The sequence below is a fragment of the Carettochelys insculpta genome, chromosome 2 (assembly GCF_033958435.1).
Source record: "Carettochelys insculpta isolate YL-2023 chromosome 2, ASM3395843v1, whole genome shotgun sequence".
Classification (NCBI taxonomy): Eukaryota; Metazoa; Chordata; order Testudines; family Carettochelyidae; genus Carettochelys; species Carettochelys insculpta.
In genome coordinates this window covers 42,581,184-42,608,964 of record NC_134138.1, presented here as the reverse complement: position 1 = coordinate 42,608,964, position 27,781 = coordinate 42,581,184, and the positions used below count along the sequence as shown (strand labels likewise).

The window sequence follows — 27,781 nt, the reverse complement described above, 5'->3', positions numbered from 1 at the left end:
GTTGCAGGTGTTAATTACAGAATCCCCCTTAATTACTTCCTGTAGACCACTCCAAAACATGAGCAATTCAAAGTCTTATTTAAAAATAGTTAAAGATTTTCCATGAAGACACAACAAATGCTTGATACTAAGAGCTGAAAACTAAAACGGGTGGATCCAGCTGTCCAGTTCACTTGCTTCAGTAACTAATTTTATAACATAAGCAACAGGTGGCTAAATGTCGGTTAACCTGATCTGGAAACTGCATGAACTTATTATAGTGACTGAGATTCCACCTCAGACTCTAGAATGACATCAGTGTATTCTGAGGCATACCAACATGACCAGAAAAAGGAAAGTCTTAAATAAAACCGTGTTTAAGGAATTTTTATTAAAGCAAGAATTTTATAATCCAAATTACGTTTCTTTGCTCAGCTATCAATTCTCACTGTTAACTAAAACAGTGGCGATATTCTGAGCTTTTCCACAGTAAAGAATTACAAAATTAAAGAAAGGAATGCTTTAAATTTCTGTACTGTGCTGAAAATTCTTTTCCCCCGGGTTTATAAAACATTAATTTGTATTTTTTATTTTGCAATTTTTTTTTTGTTTTGTTTTAAATCAATAGGTAAATCTAGGACCAGCATTAGTTTTGCTAGCCCTGGCGTTTGCTCTGTACATAAGCTTCAAAGTTTCCTTTCCTTTTTTTATTTATTTTATATTTTGCAATGTTTTTTCTCAATATTTAATAATTTTTCCATGTTTAGATTTTTTTTTCCTTCAGTGAAGCGAAGTTCTAGTTTGAAGTCCCGGATCTTTCTGTAAACAAGAACAATGTTAGTTTTTAATGTGAACAAAATTAGTAATTTACAATAATACTTTGCACTTTCATAGTATCTTCTATATCTATACAATTATCTTAAAGACCTTCACAAACATCACAAATTCACGAACAGATGTTAAAAAAGGTACAAAAAAGTTGTGCCTTTTCCAAAGGTCCTAGTAAGTCAGTGAGAGACTAAATTGCCTCTCCTTATGCAATATTTAGCACAACCGGGCCATAGTCCGTAAGTTATGGCAATACAAACAGATTTTGAATTCGAGTCCTCCCTACTCCGAGCACCTGACAATAAGGCCTAGTTTTGCAGCAAAATAACCACCAGACACTGAATTACAACAATGGAGAACATCTAATACAATAGCTATTTCCAATGTCAAATAGTAATGTGTCATGGAGCCTTAAAAACAATATGAAAGTACAGTATGAGCAACAAATTGGCAAAGGCAGGGATCAGCACATAAGTAGCGCCGCGATATTAGCAGTGAAGGATCTTTGCAAGTAATTTGGTTCGATGGCGCTCAATGCCCACACTAGAAAAAATGTTCCAACCCTCCTCGCTGGGCGCACCAGGTGTGCGTAGGTGGACAGGCTCAGCCCAGCAGGATTCAAGTATGGATAGGCTTTGTGTAGGGGGAATCCAGGTGTGGGCTGAGAGGTTTCTGTATGGGGTAACCTGGGTGCAAGAAGCTCAAGGAGAGCTCTGGATGCACAAACGGTTGTCAGGGACGGGCAGGAGCTGTCTGTTCCCTTGGGCTGTGTGCAGGGTGTGAGGGTATCTGGTGCTGAGCGTGGGGGTTTGGGCGTCCAGGTGGTGATATGGGGCTCAGTGGAAGGGATGGAGGTCCAAGTGTAGCTGACTGGGGCTGAGTGGAGTGGGTTCAGCAGTGGGGTGCACATGTAGGGAGTAGGGTTTGTCAGGGTGAGGGTTCAATGGGCCTCCTTCATGGGAAGACTGCTGCTTAGGGAACACCAGATACTGGGATCCCACTTCCCCGAGGCTTCTGCTCTTGGCTTTTCTTCTCCATCTCATCCTGTTCCCATCACTCCCTTGTTCCCCTCCTGCTGCCCTCCAGCACTTTCCCCAGCACACCCACAGGCGCTCACTGTTGCGCAGAAAACAGGAGGGCTCCCAGCACAAAGGAGAGCATGACTTGCACTAGAACTCAAGATGCTGCGTTCAGCTCAGCTGTGGAGTCGGTGAAACCCAGACACAGCGTCTTCAGCTGGACAGCTCTGTGCTTCCAGAAATGGGAGTGCAGGTAGAGCAGAATGGTGTGTCTTGCCTTTGCTGGCTGAGGGCAGCAGAGGGCTCAAATCCCAGCCCCTCCTCTCTCGCCCCCCGCAACTGTGCCCACAGAATGCAGAATTTCTTCAGGAATAAGCTTTTCCTGCCCGGCAATTTTTTTTTTTTTTTTTTTTTGAAGATGTTGGATATTATGCACAAACTATTACATAACAGATGAACTCCATGGCTACTGCAGAGAGAGTGTAGGGAAGGGCAACAACAGACAAATCCCACACACAGTAGCATCCTAAAGCACATGCTCATTAAACATCCCCAAAATTCTCAAGCTGCCTTTTGAATAACAATATTGATAGCAATTTATGCCAGATGTTGCGACTTCCTCCAAAGTTCTAATTTATGAGGCATTCATCAATGAACTGCGTTTCTGATGACACTACATATTTCAACTACAGTTAGTTCACAGCTCCAATTCTGAGCCACTTCCTTTTGTTCCCCTTTACTGAAGTCTTCTGGGTAAATCTTGTGGCTGCATTTATGTTCGGGTATTAATATCTTATTTTTTTATTCTGCAAGTTGAGGTATTTGTGAAGTATATCGATAATTTATGACAGAACTGTAACCTGCACACAGCAGCATGCAGCTCCTGTTTGAGGAATAAAAAGGCCATTGTACCAAGTAGACTCACATGTTTATACAAAGAGGCACTAGATTAGGGACAATCTTTAGTGAAGCCCTGCACTTAAATAGCTCTAGTAATAGGCAGACTATTTAAAAGGTGGCTTTAAAATATTCTCCTCTTTTCAAATTATTGTTGGTGGATCTGTCTAATGATAGTCTTAACAGTGGATAACAGGAAATTTATTTCTAGGAATACAGCAACTTTAGCCACTCTAAGTCGCCTTAAAACATTCCTGGCTAAATAATACAATTCCAGTAGAGCCCCGTGATCACTTAAGAACAATTAAGAATGTACTCCGAAGGAAAACTTACATATTAAACAGTTGGAACCCCAGTTGGATTGTTAACTGCTTTCTGGGCAGCTTCTTTAGCTTGATGGGCTTGTAGTACAGCTACAGCTTCATCAACCTAAGCAGATAGAATAATTGTTAACAAATGCTTTGCTCAAGTTCAACAAAATTAAGATAGCAAAGCTGATAATGTATACAGAGTACACATGCAATGTGAATAGGATGGTTTAGATGTCTACTTACCTTCGAACGAAGAGATTCAGGAGACTCAAGCATATGAAGGAGTTCAGAGTTGTCAATCTCCAACAACATACCGGTGATTTTACCCGCCAGAGTAGGGTGCATGGCTTGAATAAGAGGAAACAGCCGTTCACCTAGAAAAAATGTTAGCACTCTAGAGTGACCAATTTCATTTAAAAAAATTTTAGCTTTGGATAATGATAATCATAGGTGTTAAAATCTGTTAAGCAATCTATTGGCATGTACTTTGCTTCCTGAAAATTAAGAGTATTTCAGCTTAACTATTTGAATGATAAACTCCTCACTGAGCATAAAAACTAGAGTATCAGTCATAAGCAGGTCTGTGCCAACAAAAGCTTATGCTCCAAAATATCTGTTGGTCTATAAGGTGCCACAGGACTTCTTGTTTTAGTCATAAAAACAAAATCAAAGGAGCCTCTATAGTAATCAATAACTGATTCTGTGTAAAGTTATCTCCAAACTCAATTGAGCTGTTGAAGAAAAGATTGTGTATCCATTAAAAACCTAAATTATAGCAGTATTAACCCCACTGTGATACATTCCAGGCTCTTACCTAGTTAAGGCCTTTGCATTAGATAAATAACACACTGATATCTTATAATGAAAATAAATATACTAATAAAATGGAAAATAAATCAAATACCTAATCCTAATCTAAAGTGGTCTGGTATTTAATTACACACAGGAGCAGCTCTCTCCTTTCTACATCTGTTAGACTGAGCAGTGCTATAGCTAAACGTTAAACCCTACAGTGCGAAAAGGTAAAAATTACTTCCATATTAAAAACACCACCATGTATCCTGCAGCAGTAATACTCAAAATGCTCCTTTTACAGCTGATCAGAAGCACACACTTTAACAAGGCTGAAAATTATTATTCAATCTCTACTAAAATTGGCTAGTGGGATCAAACATACTCACCTAGCATCTGCTTTTGTTCTTGTGGAGGGGCAGAAGCCAACATGGAAGCAGTCAAGGGTTCCTGACCTTGCACATGGACAGCTGGCTGCAAGTTAATAAAACATTGTCCTTTAAGGGTAAATTCTGACACATTTAAATATTTCATACCATCACAGCTTATAAGAAAGGCCATACTGGATGAGACCAGTGGCCCATCTACCCCAAGATCCTGTCTTCTGACGGTGGCATATGCCAGGTGCTTCAAAGGGAATGAAAAGAACCAAACCATCAGCTTAACATAATTATTCAGGGAGAATTTTCATCAAGAGGCTGATAAAAGATGAGTGATACTGCAATGCACACTACTTCTGACTCACCCCTTGCTGAACATACTATGCAAAGCTCAAGCTGAGTGTATTATCAGATATCTGTATAGTACAGGACAAGCAGAACTGGGTCACATCCTTCTTAATGATGCTTGACATTTTTTGGTGCAATGGGGAGAAAACTTATGGCAAAACACAAAAAAATCTCAACCACATAGGTTAGAAATCTCAAAAATATGTAATATCACAACAGAAAATAAGGTTTGTTTACCGTATATTTTAGATTTGTGAAAATAAAGTCTTAACATCAGACTCCGTGGCTTGAATAACCTGAGTAACGAAGGCAGACCCTTTGCATTTATGACATAGATTAGGTAAAAAGAAAAAAGTTTCCTCAGCAAAGAAATCTCTTCAATTACCAAAACCAAGACTACATACCTGCTGCATAGCAACCTGTGGCTGTGTGTTAAGATGTTGTTGAGGGTTACGAACACCTGCAGCATACTTATACTGTGGAACTGTGCGTACAGCAGGAGTGGCCGCAGCAGCAGCTGCTGCAGGACGCGGACCCATTGTCTGTGTTGATGTATTAGCTGGAAAGATGACCGTGAATTGTATGTTAGCAATTCAGCTTTCATTACCTTGCATTTTGTACCTTACCATACGCAGTATTAGGTCTATATTGAATATCTAGTTTTAGCCATTGTATTATATTTGACAACAGCAACCTAGTAAATAAAAATACCAATTGCCAACCTGTGGGCTCAAAATCTAAAAGAATGTTTTCCGCTCATTATTTTGCTAATTACTTGTCTCTCTTTAAAAGCTACAAAAACATCATGGAGGGAACATCTGCTTTTGATTAATTAATAGACTAATTTCATTCTACCCCAATCATAACTGGGAGTGACTTAATTAAAACATATAGCCAATTAATTTATTCTGAAAATTGCTTTACATTATTAGATGCGCTACGAATCTATAGCAGACATTCTGAACGTGATTTTCTATGTGTAACACCGGTCCTAGGAACCTGGCCTCTACCACCTGCTCTTGATCTCCAGGCAGTACTGTTATGTTATACTGACACTTCTTAGTCTCAACTGCAACAATATGTCAAGAGCTAAAAATAAATATTTTCTCAATATTATTTTTCCTCATAATCCACTGCTGTAGTTACCACAGGAATGATACAGATACAAATAGGGTCACCCATTGCAATATCATTAAGATGTGGCCCATAGTATGAAAGAGTTAAGAACTCCTAGTTAGTACTACTAAACTAGTAAGTTAAGTTGGATCATACATTGAGCAACATCGTTTCATAGTTGCAATACTCAGGCTGGAGTGTGAAAGATTAAAAAAGCAATATCCCCTAGAGACACTGGGTCATCTCTGATGAGCAGTCTTAACAGGGCATGTTCCTCAGCAGGAAGAGGAGTTGATACTGGGAGAGGGGTAGGTGATAGAGAAAACAGGAGAATAGGAAGACAACAGTCTGACATGGGAGGGAAATACTGTGAAATATGAAATAGCCATATAGCCATAGGCAGAAATGTCTGACGCTATTGGGAGGGGGAACCTTCTCCAACTTCCTAACACATGCTGGGCTAACATGTTAGTGAGCCGCTAAGAGGCAAGACGAAACCAAGTCAGTTGGGGCAAGAACAGAAAAGAGTAAAGTGAAGCCTCTGGGCTATTCAGCTTCACAAAGGTATTGGAAATATTAAACATTATCACCGTCTCTGAAATGTAGCCCCATGCGTTGTGTACCTAAATAAAGGTTAATATCTGAGGAAGGATCATGCAGATTTTAAAAGCAAACTTACCAACACGTTGTGCTGACATGACTCGTGGAACCTGTGAAGAAGCTGGTCTCATGGTACTAAATGGTGGTCTGGGAGCTGCTGGGCGGATCGCTCCAGGCATGTTCTGGAATGCTGCATTTAAAAACAGTGAGTGTTTGAATTTCAGTACTGCTACGAGATGCATGGCGACAAAACACCTCACACAGCATTATAATTTATATTACAGATAAGAGTGGTAAGGGAAAAGTCATCAGTCATGGGGACTGGGTGGGGAGAGCACAAGGGGCCTGGAATTCAACCCAATGACAATTTGTGAGATAGCGACTAAATAAAGCTAGGTGGCTTATTATAAACTCTCCCATGGAGTTATACTTAAAAAGCAAAGAATCTTAAATTAGGTCTCCTGGCAAACATCTGCAATAGGAGCCAGAACATGCCCTTCCTACTAATTACATATACTGACCACGCAACATTTTTATTGTCATGCCACATGATTAACGTTTCCTAGATAACAGGTGTCCCAGGAATGTCTGTCTGTTTATAAAGTTGAGGGGAACTACTTACGGTGAGGTCTGGCACCCTGAGCAGTCCAGCGAGGACTTGGTCTGAGTTGGGCAAGTTGGCTAGTTGGATAATATGCAGCACGGTTCTGAGTCTGTCAAAAAAATCGTGACAGCTATTTATTTATCTTCATGTACCTGCTCCACTCAGCAATTTCTGAGTAGTCTCTTCTATAAAATGTTTAATTCAAAGATCTGAAAAAAATTCCTTATTTTAACATACTAAAATACAGATGTTTGAATGAATCAATGTACTGTTACATCTAAACAGTCTATCAATGCCATAGAATATGAAATTATTTCTATACATACCGGTGGGAGAGCTGCCATGAAGTAACCTGAAGGAGGTGCAGGTTGGTAGGGGTTGATTACAGGATTAGGTACTGCTCTCACACTTGCCATTCTCTGCATATATTGGTTGGTGAGGTGAGCTTGGCGCTCTTCTTTGCGTTGGGCTAGAGCTACATATAATGGTTTAGTGGCCACAATTCTACCATTCATTTCTGTGACAGCTTTGGTTGCTTCTTCTGGTGAAGAAAAACACACAAACCCAAACCCTTTGCTGCGGCCACCTTCCATCATGACCTGCCAATAAAAACAACATACAGTTCTTTAAAACCAGTCTGGAGCAGGATGCACAATCTGGCACAAATAAGAACTGAATTCTAGGTTAGCGAATTAATTACATTTTACACTTTCTGCAAGTGGAATGTATACGACATATACTGCTTAATTTTGAGACGCAATATACCCACTTCTTGTCTTCTGTTAAGGGAAAAAAAACAAATGAATTTGACTGCCACTAACAGGCAGCATCACAAAATTTTCATAGAATCATAGAAGGTTAGGACTGGAAGGGACCTCGAGAGGCCATCGAGTCCAGCCCCCTGCCCTCATGATTTGATCTAATATATAGATTTTCTATGAGTCAAATCATCTCTGGTTTTGAACTGAGGAACACAATGAAAAAAGCCACTTTGTCCAGTTGCTCTGCATACAATGGGTCTGCCAGCTCCTGTGCTAAGACCAGGAATAGCACAGAAGGATTTCATCCCCCCCAAATCTGGTTTATAGAATACAAGTCTGACCTCTAGCAACACTAGTCACTTCAGGCCTATTACTGTGGAACAGTAGAATGAACCCTTGCATTTAAAAAAGTTCAATTTTCTTTTTTGTAAGTAACATTGGCATACATGCATCCCAGATCTGGACTGAGATTTCTGGAGTTTTCTATGGTTGATTGGTCAGAGTTTTTATTGTCAAAGATCTGTGGAAAAAATGAAATACTTTATGCAATGGTTCTTGACCATGAATGTCATGCTCAAGAAGGTGATGGTTGTAAAGAATAAAAAGGTACTGTAGGCAGTCTATAATGCATGCACTTTTAAAACTGGTATTACGTATCACTGGATGCAAAAAATACATTAATACACTTTTCAAAACCTTACGAGTTAAGTTTTTCATAATAATCAGTAGACAAAGTTAAAGATGGTTGGATTTATGGGTCGTTCTACCACATCTCCACATCCATTATTGCCAGGTGAAAAGACCAGAGAAAAAAATCAAATGCCACTCGCTTCTTGGATGACAAACCAACACTTTCATTCCTTCACATAAGACATTGCAAACACAATTTAAGTTTAAAATATTAACCTTACCTTTGCACTAGTGATTGTACCGAATGGGGAGAATTCTTTTCTTAGACGCTCATCATCAATCCCATCATCAAGATTTTTCACGTAAAGGTTTACACCCTAAAAAAATAAAATTACCCATTTTAGAAAAGACACTTGCTTAATTTAAAAAGATTATTCATAAAATAAAGTCATTTATTCTATTTTAAAATGTAACCTGGTATCTGGTGATCCTGTCCTGCTTCATTTGTTCAAATTTGCGCTTGAGCTCTGTTTGCCTTTCCACTTTTTTTTGAGCGCGGCCAACATAAATTTGCTTTCCATTGAGCTCCTTTCCATTCATTTCATCAACAGCCTTCATAAATAAATAAAAGGTTACCAATGCTCACAACATTTAAAACCTAATATGTTTTTTCAGACATGAATGCAGTTTAAGTGTACAAGCGTATAATGCTTCTATGAAAAAAATATTTTGCCCACCTAGTGCTTCAAGAAAACAGACAAAATATAGTTAATTAAAACAAACCACCTGTAGAACATCTTCGATTATACTGCATTTAAGACCTATGACATTATATATAAAAAAGTGCATTTCCTGTTCAATATGCAGGCTGAAGAAAAGTCTAAAGGGGAGAGAAGTAAATATTGAATCAACGGTTAAATATACTGAAAATAATATTAAAGATATCCTGTCAGAATTTTTCTGTGAACCAACCCTCATGGAGAATCCACATAAAGAACCCACACCAACTTCATAGGCCTGTCTAACTCAAGGCTGGTCTACACTTAAAAGTTAGGTCACCTGACTGACATCACTTAAAGGTTGCGAAAAAATTCACATCTCATGTGACATACTTAAACTGACCTACACCCTGATGTAGGTATTATGAGGTTGATGGAAGAATTCTTCATTCAACCTAGCTACAACCTTTTGTAGAGATGGATCAAGTACCTACAAGTACAGCATCACACCTGTGCCAAGATAAAATTTCCTGTGTAGTCATATCCTGAATCATATGCAAAGGGAAGAGGTGAGAGGGCCATGAACATCTGAATTTTACCGAGTGCTAAACACCTAAAATTACTGTTACTTAAACCCTCTCCAAGTTTTACTCACTTTGTACATCATTGATATACTTAATTCCCTTTCCATCTTTCACACATTCTAAAATAGGACAATTTAAAATTTAAAAACCACAAAAAGTGGTAGTAAGGGCAATCTAGTAGAGGCAATAGTCGCACGAAGATTTTGAATCGACAATGGATCCCTTTGTGGGAAAGCTTTAGTTCTGATCTATGTCTATTAATTTATCTTAAAAATAGAAAAACAGATGTAACAGATTATCCATCTCCTGTACTGAAAGCTGTTTTAACGTGTATTTATCCAATACACTGGAATCACTTCTCTACATTTGGGCAAAAGTATTACTCACAAAAGTGAGCCACTTCTTACAAAAACGTAATACATATATAGAACACCACAAAGTTTATTTACACTCAGACCAGAAAATACGCAAACCTTAATGTTACTCATACAGTAGATAGACCCTGGACTAACACAGTGGTTGCATTATTGGCAATCGCATGTAAGTTGAATTTGCATGTAACTCGAAGCCAAGAAACTGACCAGCACAGAAGCTTCCTGGCTCCTGTGAGTGAGTGGAGCTGGAGCCTGGCTCGCACCTCCCCACTGCTCACAGAAGACCATTTCCTGGCTCCCACACTGAGGCAGAGAGCCAGGAACCAGACGGCAGCCCAGCTCCCCTCCCCTGGCAGGAGCTGGGAAAACTGATCAACACATTGCAGCTTCCCCACTCCTGTCCAGGAGAGCAGCCTGACTCTCGGCTGCTGCCACTGATAGGAGCAGCTGCCGCCCAACAGCAGCGGGGAAACAGCTCCTGTCGGGGCAGCAAGAGTCAGGCTGCCACCCGACAGGAGCAGTTTAACCGCTCCTGTCAGGGTAGCAGTCATGTTAACCCGAGATACGTGCAACTCGAGTGCGTGTATGTCGGGATTTTACTGTATTACTTATGTGGGATTTATTTAAATCTGCTGTGTGCCCATTTGTGCTGGTGACAACTGAGGGAGCTGACTTCACAGAATGAAAACTGTTATATCGTTCTGATTTGGCTTTTTTGTGCTGAATTTATCTCCCTGATGCAACGTATCGAAGCGCCATTTTGTAAGTTCTTGTAAGATCAGAAATATTTCTGGAACGAAGCAACAATCAATGATATTTTCCAAATATCCAATGTAGAACTCTGCTCACACACAATCAAATAAAAACACTAACAAAGTAGCATATTCCTCTCCTGTTATTTCACATATTATAAAAATTGAATCCAAAATTTGGAAGGATCCACAGAATGCAAATAGAATTTTCATTCAAGACTCAAAATTAATAGTTTCCCAGAATTATGCATCAACCAAGAAAAAAATCACGTATAAACTTACTTTTTGGGCATCTTCATGTCTCTCAAAGCTAACAAAGCCAAAACCTTTGGATTTGCCACTCTCATCAGTCATAACTTTCACACTTAAGGCAGGCCCTAAAAAAAAAGCATGCAATATTTATATTACATGCCAATTCTAAAACAAAAAAGCTCCATTTAACAGACCCCAACATAACAGACTTTGGAAATAACTGACACTGTCAGCTCTCTCCCCACCCCACCCGCATCCCAAATAAATGCTGGAAACTCACCGGAGCCACCACTGGGGCTGGAGGAGCTGACAGAGTGCCTGGGGTTGGAGGGGTCACTGCATGGGTTAGGGCCACCAGGCCCACAGGAGCTGGGGAGTGGGGGCGGGGTTACAGTGGGGCACAGGAGCTCTCCTCCACCAGCCCCCATGTGCATGGAGCATGTCAGCGCCCAGCTGCCGCTGCCCCCAGTGACACTGAGATGTAGCCATGGTGTCGGAGGCTGCTGCCCACTGGCAAGCTGGGGGCGGCCATGCTTTACTTTCATGTGAGCAGCTCAGAGCCAGGGATTGGAGGAGCTGCAGGAGGTGGAAGGAGCCAGGTTGGCATTTAGCTCCTCTCCTGGTAATAGGGAGATGGAGATATGAGGGACATAATGGGACAGGAAAGTGAAGGGAGGGGTAGAGGACAGGCGTGAGTGATGGGCTGGGAAGGTCAGTGCATCATCAAACAGTATAACCATTTGGCTATAATGGGCACCCCTCCCCCCCATTAGTCCGTTAAATGGGGGTTTATTGCATACCATTCTTTGTTTGGTGGTAAAATCATAGTATTACCCTCAAGAAACTAAATCCTGAAAAAGACAGAATCGGTAACCTGCTCGATTTGAAATATCATGATGTTACAAGGTCTTACATACCAGTTTTAGATGTGGGTTTTTCCACACAATCCAATTTTTAAACCACCATTTCTCTTTTTCTAAGTTTTACAATGTCTGTAGGTTTGCTAGACACTATACAGCACAAATGGACTTGGTCCCCCGTCCTGAGGAGCTTACAACCTAAGGTATATTATTCTGTGTCGAAGGACTGTGTGTTCTTTCATGCTACACAGACTTTCTATTGATCCAGAAGCCTTCTTGTTGCTCCATTTGCAGCAGATGCTCCCTCTTAAGTGTGCTGCCACCTCAGTCCCTATAAGCAACTTCTGTAAGAACCATGTTTCCTTAAGACTCTTAGCCAAAACTTTGTCAGTTGCCTCAGGTTAGGCCTGACGTTCACCCACAAATCCTATAGATGCCAGGTAAAGCTCATCACTTCTGAGAAATAAGTAACCAAGGCTGTCTCTACACTATGAGATAAAACCGAAATTAATTCAGTGAGCTCGAATTTACCAGGCGACTGTCTTCACTGTAAAAACCATTAGCTCCATTTTGGGCGCACTAATCTCGGGTTTACAAAATTGCAGTTACCTGATGGGTATAGCACTGAGCTCAAATACAGAAGTTCAAATAAAGGCAATTGTGGAAGCGCCATATCTTAAAAGCAAATTCATTAGCCTCCAGAGGTGTCCCGCATGTAACCCACAATCTCCTCTCAGTGCTTCACTCTGGCCGCTGCTCTCCAGTAAGAGGAAGAGCCTGAACTTCCAAGTGGGAGCAGCGAGCCTTTAGCTGTGGGCTCATGTTAGTACGACAGCCTGAGAAATGGCTTCTTTCTTTCTACGCCGTTAGCGGTGTGAGCACATCTACTCGTTCACGTAGCCTCTGCAGGAAGTTCCCAGCTCTGCCTGTACACTTGCTACTTTTTCTGCGCTGCCTGGCGCCAGCCCCTGCCCTGCCATGCCACGTGTCGACAAGGCCGTGCTGGGGGCCGTGCTTGTATAACACGCCAAGAAACTTCTTTTCAGGAGTTTACATTTGTGTGCGAACCCCCTTCCCTTCCGCACAGGCGCCACAGAGGCCGGGACTCTCCCACACTCAACCACATCATGGGGGTAGCCCCCAACCCAAGCCAGTAAAAGGATGTGCTGCCGTTCGGTGCTGACAATGCTGTCAGTCATACAGGAAAGAAGGTCGGGGCTTTGCTGCCACCATGGGGAAGTCTCACCCTGCGGTAAAGATACAGGGAACATTGCTGCCACTGTAGGAAAGTCCCCCCTGGCAGTTACGATACTGGGGACTTTGCTGCCACTGTGGAGAAGGGTCAGCTCAACTGGTCACTGACTGACCCCTCCCCCTCGGCCCATACCTGGGCTTGCTGCTGCCACCAGGGAAAGTCTCCCGCGGCAGCTAAAAGGCTTGATGCTGCTGATGGGGAAAAGTCTCCCCCCAAGAGGCTAAGGGGCTTGCTGCAAACGGGACAGGACTACTTCAACTGGTCATCCAGCGACACACACCCTGGGCTTGCTGCTTCCGCCAGGGAAAAAGTCTCCCCAAGCAACTAAGGGGCTTGCTGCCGCCAGGAGAGGATCAGTTCAACTGGTCATCCAGTGATACCCCCCAGTTACCCCATGCCTGGGCTTGCGGCCACCAGGGGAAAACCAACAATTTTTTTTTCCTGCTGTCTGGGACCCAGAATTTAAGACTCTCCCCAACACCATTATAGTGTATGGGGAAACCAAAAATTCTTTCTTCCTACATTCTTCACAATGGAAGAAACATTCTGGGCCCCAGCATTATTTTCTGGGCTCACATTTTGGCAATGATGGGAGGTGGGATGGATGGCCAATTGAGAATACAGTTGTTGCACCCATGTTGGCCATGTAACATGGGGGGGAACCAAAAACTGTTCCTTCTCATTTTGAGTGTCTTCTGCGTTATTTCCAGGGATCGGGAGGGGAATGATGAAAATGCAATGGGGGAAGAGGACGTCAAGACCAGCGAGCACACCCAGAATGCTACGGGGATGAGGGAACTGTGGGGTAGCTTCCGACAATGCACTACTGCAACAGTTGGTGTTAGCCAATGTGTGTGGCAGCAATGACTCGACTTTGTGGGGAGCACAGAGTGAAGATGGTCAAAACTGAACTTCTAAATTCCAGAATTAGAAAACCGATATAAATAAATTTGATTTTATCTGGTAGTGTAGACGCAGCCTTAAAAGCTTAAACATTAGGCACCTGGTGCTCTTCACTGAAGTTAACAGCATGAACAAATGGCATTTTCCTTGATAATGGACCTTTAACTTAAGTGATATAACCCAGGAATTTTATGACAAATTTCAAGTGCATTTTATTTCCCTTTGTACAAATGCACAGGCAGGCTCATAGCCCCACCCAGAGTTTCTCAACCAATGGCACAGTACCCTGGAGGATACACCAAGGTCTTCTGGGGGTACATCAACTCACCTAGACATTTCCCTAGTTTTACGCCAGGCTATACAGAAAACACTAAGTCAGTGCAATCAAAAGTACAGTAGAAAAGTTCTGTTTCTACTGCTGCCTATGCCTTACATGGAAATATAAGTACAATACTTCTACTCCAATTTGTGTATTTGATAATAAGATGGCAGAAAATCAGCAAGTTTCCAGTAGTAATCTTGTAATTTTTTTTGCATGTTTCTATCAGTAGTTTTTAAGCGAGGAGTGGCTTGGTGGCATGCAAAACAAATCTGACCCCTGAAAGGGGTACAGTACTCTGAAAAGATGGTATGGCACTTGTTTCAAGACCTCAGATTACCTTAGGACCATGACACACAGCTGTTCGTACGTGTACCATCAGGGGTCTCGAGGTACTTTTTTTTGGGGGGAGAAAGAGTATTTAATAAAAAAGGCTGAGAAACGTTGGCCCCATCTACTAAGTTTGACTAATATGTCTCGTTACAAGGCAATTTTTTATTCCCTTATTTTGCCAAATCAACAATGTGGGCTGAAAGTTTCCAGACATGCTGTCTGCTTCAGCTTTGACTTTCTCCAGAAAATTCTAGCCAAAACAGCCCAGCCATATCAGAAAACAAGGTCAATGGAAAATACACAATTCTGCCCATATTAAAAGAATGCTGGTGACTCTTTCTTCAAAAGCATTAATACCTCCATGCTTTGAAGGACAAATTTAACATAGGAGTGGCCTTTTGGTCAAGTACCTCCCTTTTCTGCTGGCCCAGTGAAAACCCAGCCGAAAGGGTAAGCCTTAAAGAAACAAGTTGGAGGCGATGGGGCAAAAACTGATCTGCTTACACGAATGGGCAAGAGTCTATGCCCACTAAAGCACTTCCAGAGCCAGGAATTTACTTCACTGCACCCTTTCACAAATGACACAGCTGGCATCATATATTAACTACAAGGCCATTAGTCATCAAGCATGCATATGAATTATGAGATACTTCTTGAAACACAACACCAGCAAGTTACATCTGGAATTAAATTAGTTCGCAATCAGTCATACAAATCAGAACAAGAATTTCAAGTTTTGCTTTCCTCCGTATAATTTGCTAAATGCCCTATATCACCACTCAAGTCACTAAGCAGAAGATGGCTTGGCAGTTTTTTTTTCTTACAAAGAAGGTTGCAGAGCATCCAGGCAGAGCCAGACTTTCACCCTCCATGGCAGGAGAACCACACGCATCATAGTAAGGTGTTTGAAAAACAACATTTATCAAAGTTTTAACGTTACTATCTTCAACAGTTATGTTACCTGTACAGATTTTAGGCATTAAACAAAATTGTTATGCAAAATTAAATTTAACATTTGCCATCATATTGCTGATCACTTAATTTTCTATATTTCCATCCTTAATTCACAAGCAAAGCGTGGAAGACCCTCTAAAGAGGGAACTGCAATAGGTGTAACTACCCAGCAGTAGAAATGTAGCAAGTGTATCATTCATTTAAAAATGTCTTTCAAAGAGCTACTATTCAACGGACATAAAATCTAAAGAGGCCCATTTCCCCCACTGCATTTGTAATTCCAAGATCCTCAAAACAATTTATTTGTATTATTCAAATATAATGTCCTCTTGTTGTTTTTAACTGGATGAATTCTCATAGCCAGGTTTGTGTGCACACTACTTTGGACAACTGAAAATCTTTGGCAGATACTAATTTGTCATTCCTTTGGAGCCAAACATTGAACTGACAACCATTCAGCATCCATGCATTTTAATTGTCTCTGTATAATTGGCTGAACCTGCACATCAAGAGGTTTTTAAGCCAACTGAAGTTTTTCTATGAGTTGTCATATAAGCAATGTGAAAAATTAAGACATTACCAAACTTGCCAAAGAGTTCCTTAAGTCGTTCATCATCCATGTCTTCTCCAAAATTCTTGATGTAAACATTGGTGAACTCCTTTGCTCTAGCTCCAAGTTCGGCTTCTCGCTCTTTACGGGATTTAAATCTTCCAACAAATCTAGTTTAAAGGAAACCAAGATGACTATGGAGTTAAATGACTATGTGTAAGGTTTTTCCTAGTCTACATGGCCAAATATTCAATCAATATAACATTATTCAATTAAAACTGATCAATATAATAGGAATGAAAATTCCCAATAGATAAAATATTTAGGATACAACTTAGCAAGAGAAACAGTTACACTATTCTTCACTATTTAAATCCCCCTTTTTTCATAGTAATTGTGCTAGCCATCTTATTACTGTAAATTTCATTAATGTAAAGTTTACTTTTCAACATCAGTAATCAGACAATAAGGAAACTCTTATATAGTGGCTTTTAGTGCACTCAAAATGTTTTACAGTAGTCCCTAGGATACACGACAGTTATGTTTCACACTACCACCACATATCCCAAATTTCGGGTAAGTCAGAGGGGGCCTGGGCACTGGGTTGGGGTTAAGCCTGGGGTGGGTTAGGGCTGCAAGGGGGGCATGTGGGGGTTGGAGCCCAAGCCCTGTGCAGGGCTGTAGTGCACCAGGGGCTGGGAGCCCCCCATGCAGATTGGGCTGAGCTGGGGCCATGAGGGGCTGATCCTGGGAGGGCAAGGGAGTTTTAGCAGTTGCGGGCAGCTGGGGGGGCTAAAACCCTTCCCCCTACATTCCCAGAGCGGCACCACTGTCACAGCAAGCTAAAAGCCCTCCCCCACCTTCCCAGAGTGGTGCCTAGCACTACTCTGGGAAGGCAGGGGGAAGTGGCCCTCAGTCTACCTAGCTGCCCGCTGCTGTGGGAAGCTAGGCAGGCTGACAGCCACACCTCTTCAAGTTGTGTGAAACTTGCGTTAAAGCAAGTCTCATGCAACCTGAAGACATGTAAAGCAAGGGTTTACTGTAGTCTTCAAATACTGCTTTCCACAGCCCATCTGACTTTTGGCGAAGAGACTCACTAAAAACCCAACTTTCCTTTTGACAGAAGCCTCATATAGCACTCTTCCTTACCAGCAAAGAGGTATGGATCTAGCTTGCACTTGTACTGGCCAATGTGAAAAGCTGCTTAGAAACTGACCTTACTGTTCCCATCGCCAGAGAAGGAATGTGCTTTCAGCAGAGCCTTTGTTGTCTCATAGAACCAATTCAGTACAATCACAAATGCTACTACATGAATGACTGAATTCTTGTACTAGCCTTCTAGTTTCACCAATCCTATTTAAAAATTACTTAGCTTGCTAACCCCACATGCCAATCAACATGGCTTGGCAGCCTAAAGCCACTCAGCATGCCTTGTTTAGGTTTGTACTTGCATTTGGACTTGAATCTGATTCTATGTTTTTTTAAAGTAAAACCTAAAGCAGATGTAACTTGTATAATACACTACGCACGCCATGTTTGAATTACAGGTTTTTAAAGTCATTAACCTGCTAGAACTATTGGGTTAGTTAAAAAAAAATACCTACAGCTGAAGCTGTAGTTACAGCCACTGCCATCTATTAAGTGTCTCAAGTCAGTTATAACCATGGTATAAAACTACTTGGAAGAGTCTCCCATTGCAACCTTTTCCAGAGCAGGGCCTCAGAACACTACAATACAAAATCTCTCTGGCTGCTGCTGCTTCATTCCTTTACGTGTAAATGAAAATAATAGGAAAACAGAATGTTGATTTTCTATTATCCTTATTTTTTCCAAGCCACCACCACCCTTGAACTGTCCTAGGAGTATCTGTTACATAGCCACGCCTGTGTTGCACATGCTTACTTTTAGAAGTATAGTGATTTGGAAGAGGGATGTCCTAAGAATCATATGTGTAACACATTCAGACTTGAACTAGACTAGGAAACAGGAATCCAGTGTCAAACAAGAGCTTTAGTGTCACTGTTTTTGATAATACCTTCAGTGGGGGGGGAGGGGGAGTAATACTGTTTTGAATACTTGATTAATTCAGTTTTATTCTATCCCTGGAGCAGGCAAAATATGGCCCACAGGCTGGATCTGGCACCCAGCCTGCCAGGACTCTCAGGCAGACTTCCTGCCTCCCAAAGCCCCAGGCCACTCAAAGCAGGGATCCTGCGCCTGTAGGCAAGGGGTCAGCAACACCTCCAAGGTGGAGTACCAAAATTTGACCTTTTGACCTCCATGTACAGTGAGTGTCAATGATACTTTTTAAAGTCACTAATAGTCCTATTTCCAACAACTTTATAAGATGTAAAGCTTTACCCTTTGGTGCGGAGGGGGTTGGCCAGGGCACCCTTGGGCCCTCATGCCCGCTGCCTACAGGCTGCACTTGGGGTGGGCCAACTCCCACTGCTGCCCCAGTCCTACTCTCCTGCCCCGGCGCATGCTGCTTAGGGGAGGAGGGGCAGGGCCAGAGCCTCTGTCACAGGCCACGCTCAATCAGCTCACCTACCTAGAGTGGCACGTGTGTCGGGGTTGCTCACCCTGCTCTAGGCATTGCGTAACACTTGCGTGGGAATGGGATGAGGTGTTGGGGGGGACGGGAGAGGGGAGACAGAGAGGGTAGATCTTGCATGTTACCCTGACCTCAGCACAATCCTCAGTGTTCCCATTGGCCAGAAACCAACCAATAGGAGCAGCAAGGATTGTGCTCGGTAGTCAACATATTTACAGTACCACTGAATTAGATTTTTAATTTTAATGTTAGCATTTTATTTAGAAAAATGTGCTTCTTCAGGAAGTAATCTATTTTAGGCTGAATTTGAGTCTTCTGAGCCCCAGAGTATGTATTTATGTACTTACACTTTGCGATCATTAAGCAGCATGCCGTTCATTTTTTCAATAGCTCTTTCTGCTGCTTCTTGTGTCTCAAAATGAACAAATCCATAGCCTTTGGACCCATTTTCATCACATACCACCTGTTAAAGAAAAAAATGTCATAACTTCCCAAACATCCCCAGTATAGTTTTGTAACACCCAATATCAAAATCACTGGGCACCATTTGTTACTTTCCACTCACCTTACAAGAGAGGATATTTCCAAAAGCAGAAAATGTATCATACAAAGCTTTGTTGTCAATTGATTTGTCTAAGTTTTTGATGAAGATGTTTCCGACACCACTTTTGCGTAGAGATGGATCACGTTGAGACCACATGATGCGCACTGGTTTGCCTTTAATGACATCAAAGTTCATAGTATCCAAAGCTCGTTCAGCTGTAACAGACACAAAAGTTAACAGGAAGCACGAAGCCACTTTTCTTTAGTAATATACTAGCTACATTGGAAAGTTATTCATTTTTGGTAAAACTAACTGTTAGACATGTTTCAATATTGATTTCCATTCCCAAATCTCAATCACCAAAATAATTTCTGTTCAAAGATTTAAGCATGGGTATTAAATGAACATCAGAACTAATTAACTCAATGTTTACCTAAGAGAATAAAAACAGATTGGATTGGAAAGTGGTAGGGTTTTCTTTATTCCTGGGCTAACAAGAGTAGTGAGCAGGGTAGACATTCTGTGCTCAAGATACAGTATGGAAGAGCAAGGATGACAATGTATCAATTTGGTACAACCTGGATGTCTTGGGAAAGGTTTGTTGGCATACACACCTCAACAAATCCCTCATAGTGCAGATAGACGTTATACCAGCAAAAAAAAAAATGTTTGCCAAAGCAACAGATGCCAGCTCAGCATGAAGTTACATCACCAAAAACACTTTTATTTTGATATAACTAACAGCATCAGGGCTGTTACAGCTATAACACCCCCACCACACACACCTCTAATCAACATTACTATGCCTGCAGTTACTTGGATAGACCTATCCCACATCTAGTTCAGGAGTGAAAAGCGGCAATTAAGTGCCAAGGCTGGCAGCATGCTAATGAGGTGCTGAATATGTATTTCAGTGTCTCATTTAGTATTCTTGGAAACGGCCAGTACCATGGCTATTTCGAAGACTTCTCTGAGTGTGGACACAGCCGTAAAATTTATTGAGTCCACAGGTGTAAAAAGATTAGAGTGAACGCTGCCTGCAACCCTGAGCCATGAGGCTGGAATATATATAACCTGTCTTCCCCCCACACCCCTCACTCAACACACACACGCACGCAGAGCCTGAGCCCGACTCCCCAGAACCAAAGTCTTTGGGCTTCTGTTTCAGCTGTAGGTACCAGCACATCTAATGTCAGCACTGGTAACCCCTTTAAAATGGCATCCTGCCCCACATTTTGGAAATACTGCTCTAGTTCCTCTTTAAGTCCAATACAACCCTTAGAGCAACATGATTACTAAAATGGTGTAATCCAAAAAAAAGAGGATCTAAGAAGGACTGGGATGAAAAAGCAAGACTAGGACATACTAATTTAGACGGGCTTCTATTCTTTCCGAAAATTCAAAGAAAACTGAAAACAGCAAATGCATGGGGCAACCATTTAACTCATCAGCACAGGAATATTATTTGTATTTCTAAACAGATTTAAGGAAACATTTGGTCCCGCTTTCCATATACAAACCGTTTCTATAGCTAAAAGCAAGACCACTCTTGAAAATTTACAAGATGAATAAAATACACAAGAGAGAAGGTGGGTACATATCTTTCACTGGACCAGCTTCTGCTTGGAGAGAGAGAAGATCTCAAGCTTACAGTTTATGAAAACGTACTGCATCTCCCTGACATGAGGAGCAGCTCTGTGTAAATACAAGAGCTTGTCTCACACGCCTACAGAAGTTCAGCCAATAAAAGATATACCTATCCACCTTGTTTGCTATCTTGGGTCCAACACAGCTCCAATGCTACATATTGTATGAACTAATCTAAATTAATTTTTAACCACTCCTGTGGAATAACTTAACCAGTAGAGATCCAGGGCCAACTTAAAGACTAGGATTCCTAATGTCACTATATTTGACATTTGCATCTTTTAAAAATAAACCTCCGTAACCACGTTACTAACAATTACGACTTACTAGCAATAACATGACTAAAAATCACCGACATTTATAAAAGAGTGAGAAGTTATTTAAGTAACAAGCACTGATGGTACTAAATTATGGTGCACATATTTACTGTCACCTGGACCAGCTTCCCCCAGTTTTAAATTGTTTTATGTACATCTGGAAGGGGAATTTAAAGCAGAGCCCCAGTAAATTCCTGAAGCCTCAACTAATGGCACCAATAACCTGTTGAGCTGCTATCTGCACTCACAGCAAAGCATTCCAACATGGGAAACACCTTTGATACAAATAAAAAGCTTTAAAACTTATTTCTCAGAATTATTTACTTTCAAAAGAAACATCGTCGATGGAATGATCCCACGTAACCTAGTAGCCCTTAGGCAACATGCTTTTTAAAGAGCATTCTTTAGTGTTGTAGTATCCCACAAAGATAATCTTATTCTCCTATGAGAAGAGCAAAATTAACAAATTGTAAACAAAATAGAGAGCCTTTCCTTTCACAACAAAAGACTTTTGATCATTTTAGAGACATAGTAGGAAACAATGAAAAACTATGTGCAGAGTGTAAGCCATTTGTTTAAATAAAATAGTAATTGTGTCAACTAATCATTTTTTCTAAGTTGAAGAACTGTCAAACATTTAATGAGTTGTAGAATTTACTGCCAGTTTCCATTTCAAAATTAGCTTAACTATTTCTATAAAGCTGACTGCTGCCTAAATTGTTTTATTAATGTTTGAATTGCCACCTCATTTCTACCCAAGCAACTGTGTATCATAGTCCACAGAAAATCTTTAAATCCTGATCACTGTCTTTAATACACATGCCCATTACTTCTAACTCATTTTCAGATATTCACATCAAACTGGCAGTGTCTGTACTGAAAGATTATTGCTCTGCAGAAAATACATAGGTATATACTACTGACAGAAGCTTAGTAATCGCAAGAGATTAAGGGAAAACTAGTTCTATTTAAACTCTCATTCCAATCAACATATTATGCCTATGTTCACATATAATGGCATCAATTATAAAGTGGAAGGAGAATAAAATAAGAATAGCATTTACTCTGGAGAAAATATCACCAGGTTGCATAAAACGTTGCGTTAAAATTGGTAAACTGGATAAAAATTAAAACTGTAAAAATGAAAGTTTGTTCTGCCACTGAATAAACTGATGCAAAATTTAATATGAACATAAATTATCCCTTCTCCCCCACTTCATATGATCAGTATTGAGAACTGGAGGCCACTCTGGAGCTAATAAAAATCAGAAGTTGCTACCGTCATACCAGCTAGTGGCCATGTGAAATGGAGGATTCGGTAAACTTAGTACTGGAAAGGCACCTACACCCTGGTACCACAACTAGAGATGATTAGAATCATTGTTGGCAGTCTTCAAAGAGGGGACAAAAACGAGTTCATTGCTGGTTCCAGTAGCACTTAAGGACTTGTGCATAAACACTAGTTGTTTGTAAAACACAGCATCCCAGGACACATCCTCAAACAAACGTTTAGGGGATAAGTCCATACTACCCTTTTACTAACATATGAACTACAGCAACTGAAATTCATGTAACTTTCCCACGCACACAAGGACAGTGCAGAAAACGTGGCTGCTGTTTGTCATGTACCTGGTCTAGATAAATATATCTTCTATGGTTGCCAATTTGGCCCCTTTCTTGAGCGCTGAATTCATAGCAATTGTTAAGCAACTTTGCATAGGGGACAAAAGTTAATTCCGTTTCCATTTGTAAAGTTATAGTAATGAGGACTGAATACACTTTAAAACTGGGTATCTGAATCAGTCATTTGCCTTTTTCCACACCCATGGAGTTGTAACTAGCTAAGTTAACTGCATCCAATATATTTTAGCTTCTTTTCCAAAAAGGACTGTGCATTTGTTTGTAAGGCACAAATAGATGAAATAGTTAACTCATTACAAAATGTCCACACCTACTGAGTTTACTCATGTTATACTGTTGCTGATTCTGCTTGCGCGTCTACTGAATGAGTCAGTAGTTCCCATTTTAGTTGCGAGCCGGACATTCAGCTTCAGAAGAGACTGCAATTTGTCACTTTATACAGACTGTGTGTGGAATAGAGCCCATAAAAAGGTATGGTGCTACTAAAAATACACAGTGATGTATTTCAGTACATTAAATAAAATGCTGCAAACATTTAATCTAGAAATCTTTTGATAAAAGCTGCTGTGTGAAACACTGTTTACCAATTATCTTCTCTAGTTAGGGGATGAGACAATACCTGTTTTCTTGTGCTGAATGACACTGACTCACTCACATTAGATAAATCATAGTATAAAGTGGAGAAACTTGCCTACCTCACAAGGGTGTCACCAGATACAATTAGTGTTTTAAAAGAGGTTTGAGTTTCCTGGATTATTAGTACTATATATCTGAAACAAGAATTTCCAACACTTGTTAGTGTTGTAAATAAAAAAGATATGTTAGAGTGCAGATAAGATTATTCCACAAATACAACTTTTGAAGGTATATGCTTGTTATACACACCTTGTTACATTAAAATAATATTGCATGGTTTAATTAATTATAGCTTAAATACCCTCGGAATGTGGCCTTCATTGCATAGAGGGGATATAATTGTCAGTTGAGCATGAGAGTACAGAGGAAGTAGATATTTTTCACCCATAGAAGTCACAGAAAAATTTTTTTTGTATATTTAGCCTTTCACCCTAAAGGATTTTAAAGTCATGTACAAACTTAAATGAAACTAACTAAATGGATGGATTGTTACCCATCACTAACATGCAAATACCTCTGGATGGAACAGCAGGTATGGAACAAGAAGAATCAAAAATGATAAGCAATTATCTTACCCAGCTGAAACAGCAAATAGAATTTAGGAATAATGCACAATCAAGTCACCAAAATGACAGTATTCAACCCTTGTAATAGACCAGGAAAGGTTTCAACACTAAATCAGAAAAAAGAGTGGCATATGCTGACTCACCTACAACTTCTGAAAGCATTTACACAGACCATGAAGTTATCACATCAAAGAACTGACTGGCTCCAACCCCAACCCCACCCTTTTTTCCTTGTGAAAGATGTCTGGAACAAGGGTAATGGACTGTAGGCCTTTGTCAATTTAAAACCTAGACATATTTATACGCATTTAAATCCACTCCATCTGAAGTATTAGTTGAACAAAATATAAAACTCTCTGAAGTACAAGAGCATTGTGAAGAGGCTGAAGAGATCAGTTACCATCCAGTAAATACAGACCATTTAATACAGTAAACCAGACTCTGTCCACAGCATATAGATAGAAAAACTAATTTCACAAACCAGTTAATCCACATGCCTTAACAGTTGGGAAATAAGCAGGGCAGACTCTATTTCTAAAAATACGTGCTTCGGTATTGGCAAACTGTGCTTCAATCAAAGCCATTTGAGTTAATGACACTTCATAGTCAAACAAGTGATTCAGTTTAAAACTGGTCAGATGGGCCCTTCAAAACACATTTCCAAAGGGACGCCTCGTATATCAAGGTTCACCTTGAAGGTTTGTTTACCGATCATTTGTGAACAGCATAAAAATAATTTACTTTCTTTAACTTCACCGACAGCTGCACCGACGTTGTAATGCAAGCTTTTACAACTCCACAGAACGTGCTCAGAAATTTATTGCAGGCAAATTAAGTACCAAAAGCAAGCCTGCTAGATGACAGACAGGCTGTAAGTGCTGAACACTGCATTATTTCAAAAGTGAACCCCCCCCTCCCCAGTTTCACTCCACAAGCCCTCTATACTGCTTTAACCATACTCATCCGTTGCCAAGGCCTCTGTGTGACTTCATACCGGACTGCGAGGTTATTTCACAATAGCCTAACACTTCCTCCTTTGCTCTCTCAACCACATCAGGCCTACATGCCCGATTGCTAAGGCCACAGCCAAGCTGGTGATCCCTGCGACACTGCCTCCAAACCGGTTGTAATTCCCCTTCCCTTCTTCCACTGAGCACCTTACTGGCGGGAGAAATACCTGGAAACACCCTGCTGGCGACCACCCTCACTATCAAGGAGTCCAGGGTCTGGCAGCCAGGGCTGCAACTAGCTTTGAGCGGAACTAAGCCGGGCAGGCCGGTTGCAGGGGGCGAGGCAGCGAGCGCTCCTGCCGGGGGCAGACGGCCTTGGGGCGGCGCGGCCGGGCTCTCGACTTCGCGGCGCTCGCATCCACTTTCGGTTCCCGAGCTGGCGAAGCACCTCCCCCACGCCACGAGGCGCAGGCACAGCCCCAGGCCGCATGTCACAGAGCGGCGGCGGCCGCTCCGCAGCACAAACTTCCCCCCGCACCGCGCCAAGTTTTGTTCGGCTGCCAACTCCCCCGGCCCGGCCCTCCAGCTGTAAATCTCCCGGAGGAGAGACGCCCCTTCCCCCGGGGCCAGGCGCCCCAAGGGGAAGCCCAGCGCCAGGCAGCGCGAGTCTGGCGGGGACGCGCTTACCCCGGGTCCGACCCTCCCTTCCCCCCCGGGGCGCTCACCGTCGGCGGGCTGCTGGAAGTTGACGTAGGCGTAGCCCAGGGACCTGCGGGTGATCATGTCCCGGCACACGCGGATGGAGAGGATGGGCCCGGCGGGGCTGAACTTCTCGTAGAGCATGGCCTCGGTGACGTCGGGATGCAGGTCCCCCACGTACAGGGAGGCCATGGGGTAGCTGGGGGCGCTGGGGTTCATGCTGCCGCCGTCTCCAGCCGGGGAAGGGGTGAGACTGAGGCGAGGAGGCCGCGGCGGCCCCGGGCTCCGTGAGGGGCGAGTGGCGGATTCGAAACGTAACGGCTCCGGGGGGCGGATTCTCGGCGCGTAGGGCCCGGCGGGCTCGGGGCCGGCCCTGGCGGCGGTCTCGGCTGCGTCTGCTCTAGGCGGGGGTCAGGCGGGCTCGGTGTCTCCTCTCGGCTGTGCCGGGTCCGGGGCTTCGCTTCACCGGGTTATTTTATACCAAACCGGCCGGTTTCGGGGGGGATTTTTATGGATTTTTCAGGATTTTTAGATTTTTTTGGGTTTTTTTTTTTTTTTTTAGGATTTTTAGTAGTAAATGGTGCGGCGGGGCCGGGCCGGCGTGTCCGGGGGACCGGAGCACACGCACTGCGCACACAGCACCGACAGCGGCCGGGGGACAAGGGGGAGGCCGCCGCCCCGGCCGCGCACTATATATAGCCGCCCCGCCCCCGTCCGCCCCCACCGCTCTGCACGCCACGCACCGACCGGACGCAGCGCGCAGGCGCCAGCTCAGGGGGAACGAAGGGACGCGCGCAGCACCACAGCGCAAAGAGACTTAGGGGAAGGCGCAGGCGCCGAAGAGGAAGCAAACGAGCGATGGAACGCCGGAGGGGGAAAAAAGGAGGGGGATGGAGACGCGGACGAGAGCGCATGTTCTACGTAACAGCGCGGGGTGGGCGCCCGCGCACGTGCAAAGGAAGAGAGCGAATTACCTACAGAGCGCATGTGCAACAGTCAGACGCGACACAAAGCGCGTGCGCCGCTGTAAGTCAAGGTGCCTGAGAATCTGGGGAGCGCGTGCCGTGCTAAAGAGAGCCGAGAGCGCATGCGCGAGAGCGCTCGCCGTCTTTCCGACCCTCTGCAGGGGCGGTCTGCAGGATAGTGACAGCGCGCGGGCCGTGACTGGCGTGAGTGCTCGTGCGCTGTCACGCCTGTGAGGCGGTAGGCCTGGGGCGCGTGCGTGGGTAGGCTCCGGCGGAGCTCGTGCCCTGCCCTGGCGTTGCGTGCTTCCCACCCGCCCCCTTTCCTGTAGGGGAGGGAGAGGAGGGGCTTTGCGGGCGGCTGCTGTGGGAGCGCCTGGAGTCCCGGCTTCGGCCGCAGCTGTGCTGCGCCAGGCGGGCTCTGAGGCGCGGCCTTGCGCCTTCCCGCGTGGGGCGCCCGCCAGCTGCGGGCAGAGACCCTTGGCCCGCCTCCTCTTCCTGCCCGCCTGCGAAGTGCCCGCCGCGCACCCGCAAGCAGCGGCCCTCAGCTGCCTGGCCCAGCCCGGCCTTCCCGGGCGTGGGTAGTTGAGCAGCCCTGGGGGCAGCCGCCATTGCTAGCCCCGCAAGCCCAGCGTCGCTCCCGGCCGCAGCCGCGGAAGCGCGAGAAGGGCCGGGCCCAGGGCGGCGCCGGGAGCCGCTGCTGGTGCTAGCTTGGGAAGTGCGGCTTTGGCAGGAGCTCTGAGCGCGGCTGGGGCTGGGCTACACGCACAACCCCGCTGCAGCCCCGCAGCGCTGCTTCTGGGGGGGATGCAGCCTGAGTCGATGGGAGGCCGCCTCCCGGGGAGGATTCCCTCCGGCTGATGCTGCCTGAAGTCGGGGTCAGCTCCATTGTACTGCATTGCTTAGAGAAATGTGTGGATCTTTCACACCACGGAGCAACACACTGACACTGACCAGGCTTCCTGCTGTCGACCAACCCTACATGTACCCTACAGCCCAGATTGCAGCCCTGAGCATAATCCACTGGTAGTTGGATTGTGACAGAGAAGTAGCATGTTAGTCTGTTCTATCAAAACAAAACAGCAGTCATGTAGCACTTCCAAGACTAACAAAATAATTTATTACGTGATGAGCTTTTATGGGAC

General features: G+C 43.2%; 1 protein-coding gene across 2 annotated transcripts; it reads right to left on the bottom strand.

Annotated features, from left to right (window-relative positions):
- Positions 1-350: 350 nt before the first annotated feature.
- PABPC1 (poly(A) binding protein cytoplasmic 1) lies at positions 351-26,348 on the bottom strand. 2 transcript variants are annotated; one of them, XM_074986845.1, is made up of 15 exons: positions 25,701-26,348; positions 19,240-19,433; positions 19,022-19,137; positions 16,160-16,290; positions 10,977-11,071; positions 8,740-8,877; positions 8,547-8,642; positions 7,201-7,473; positions 6,893-6,983; positions 6,350-6,460; positions 4,959-5,113; positions 4,216-4,300; positions 3,278-3,408; positions 3,057-3,152; positions 351-798 (listed from the first exon to the last, which is right to left on the bottom strand). In XM_074986845.1, exons 1-14 carry the CDS (start codon positions 25,891-25,893, stop codon positions 3,060-3,062), a joined length of 1,902 nt encoding a protein of 633 aa, XP_074842946.1. In that variant the 5' UTR covers positions 25,894-26,348; the 3' UTR covers positions 351-798; positions 3,057-3,059. The 2 variants fall into 2 exon arrangements, with proteins under 2 accessions (XP_074842946.1, XP_074842945.1); XM_074986844.1 differs by having other exon boundaries at positions 16,151-16,290; positions 25,701-26,347.
- Positions 26,349-27,781: the final 1,433 nt, after the last annotated feature.

Coding starts and splice junctions, on each gene's coding strand:
- PABPC1 (XM_074986844.1), bottom strand. CDS start 25,893: ATGAACCCCAGCGCCCCCAGCTACCCCATGGCCTCCCTGTACGTGGGG. Junction 8,643..8,739: donor ACAGGATCACCAGATACCAG/GTTACATTTTAA, acceptor TTATTTTTTTAG/GGTGTAAACCTTTACGTGAA. Junction 4,301..4,958: donor CACAGGTTGCTATGCAGCAG/GTATGTAGTCTT, acceptor ATTAACTTGCAG/CCAGCTGTCCATGTGCAAGG.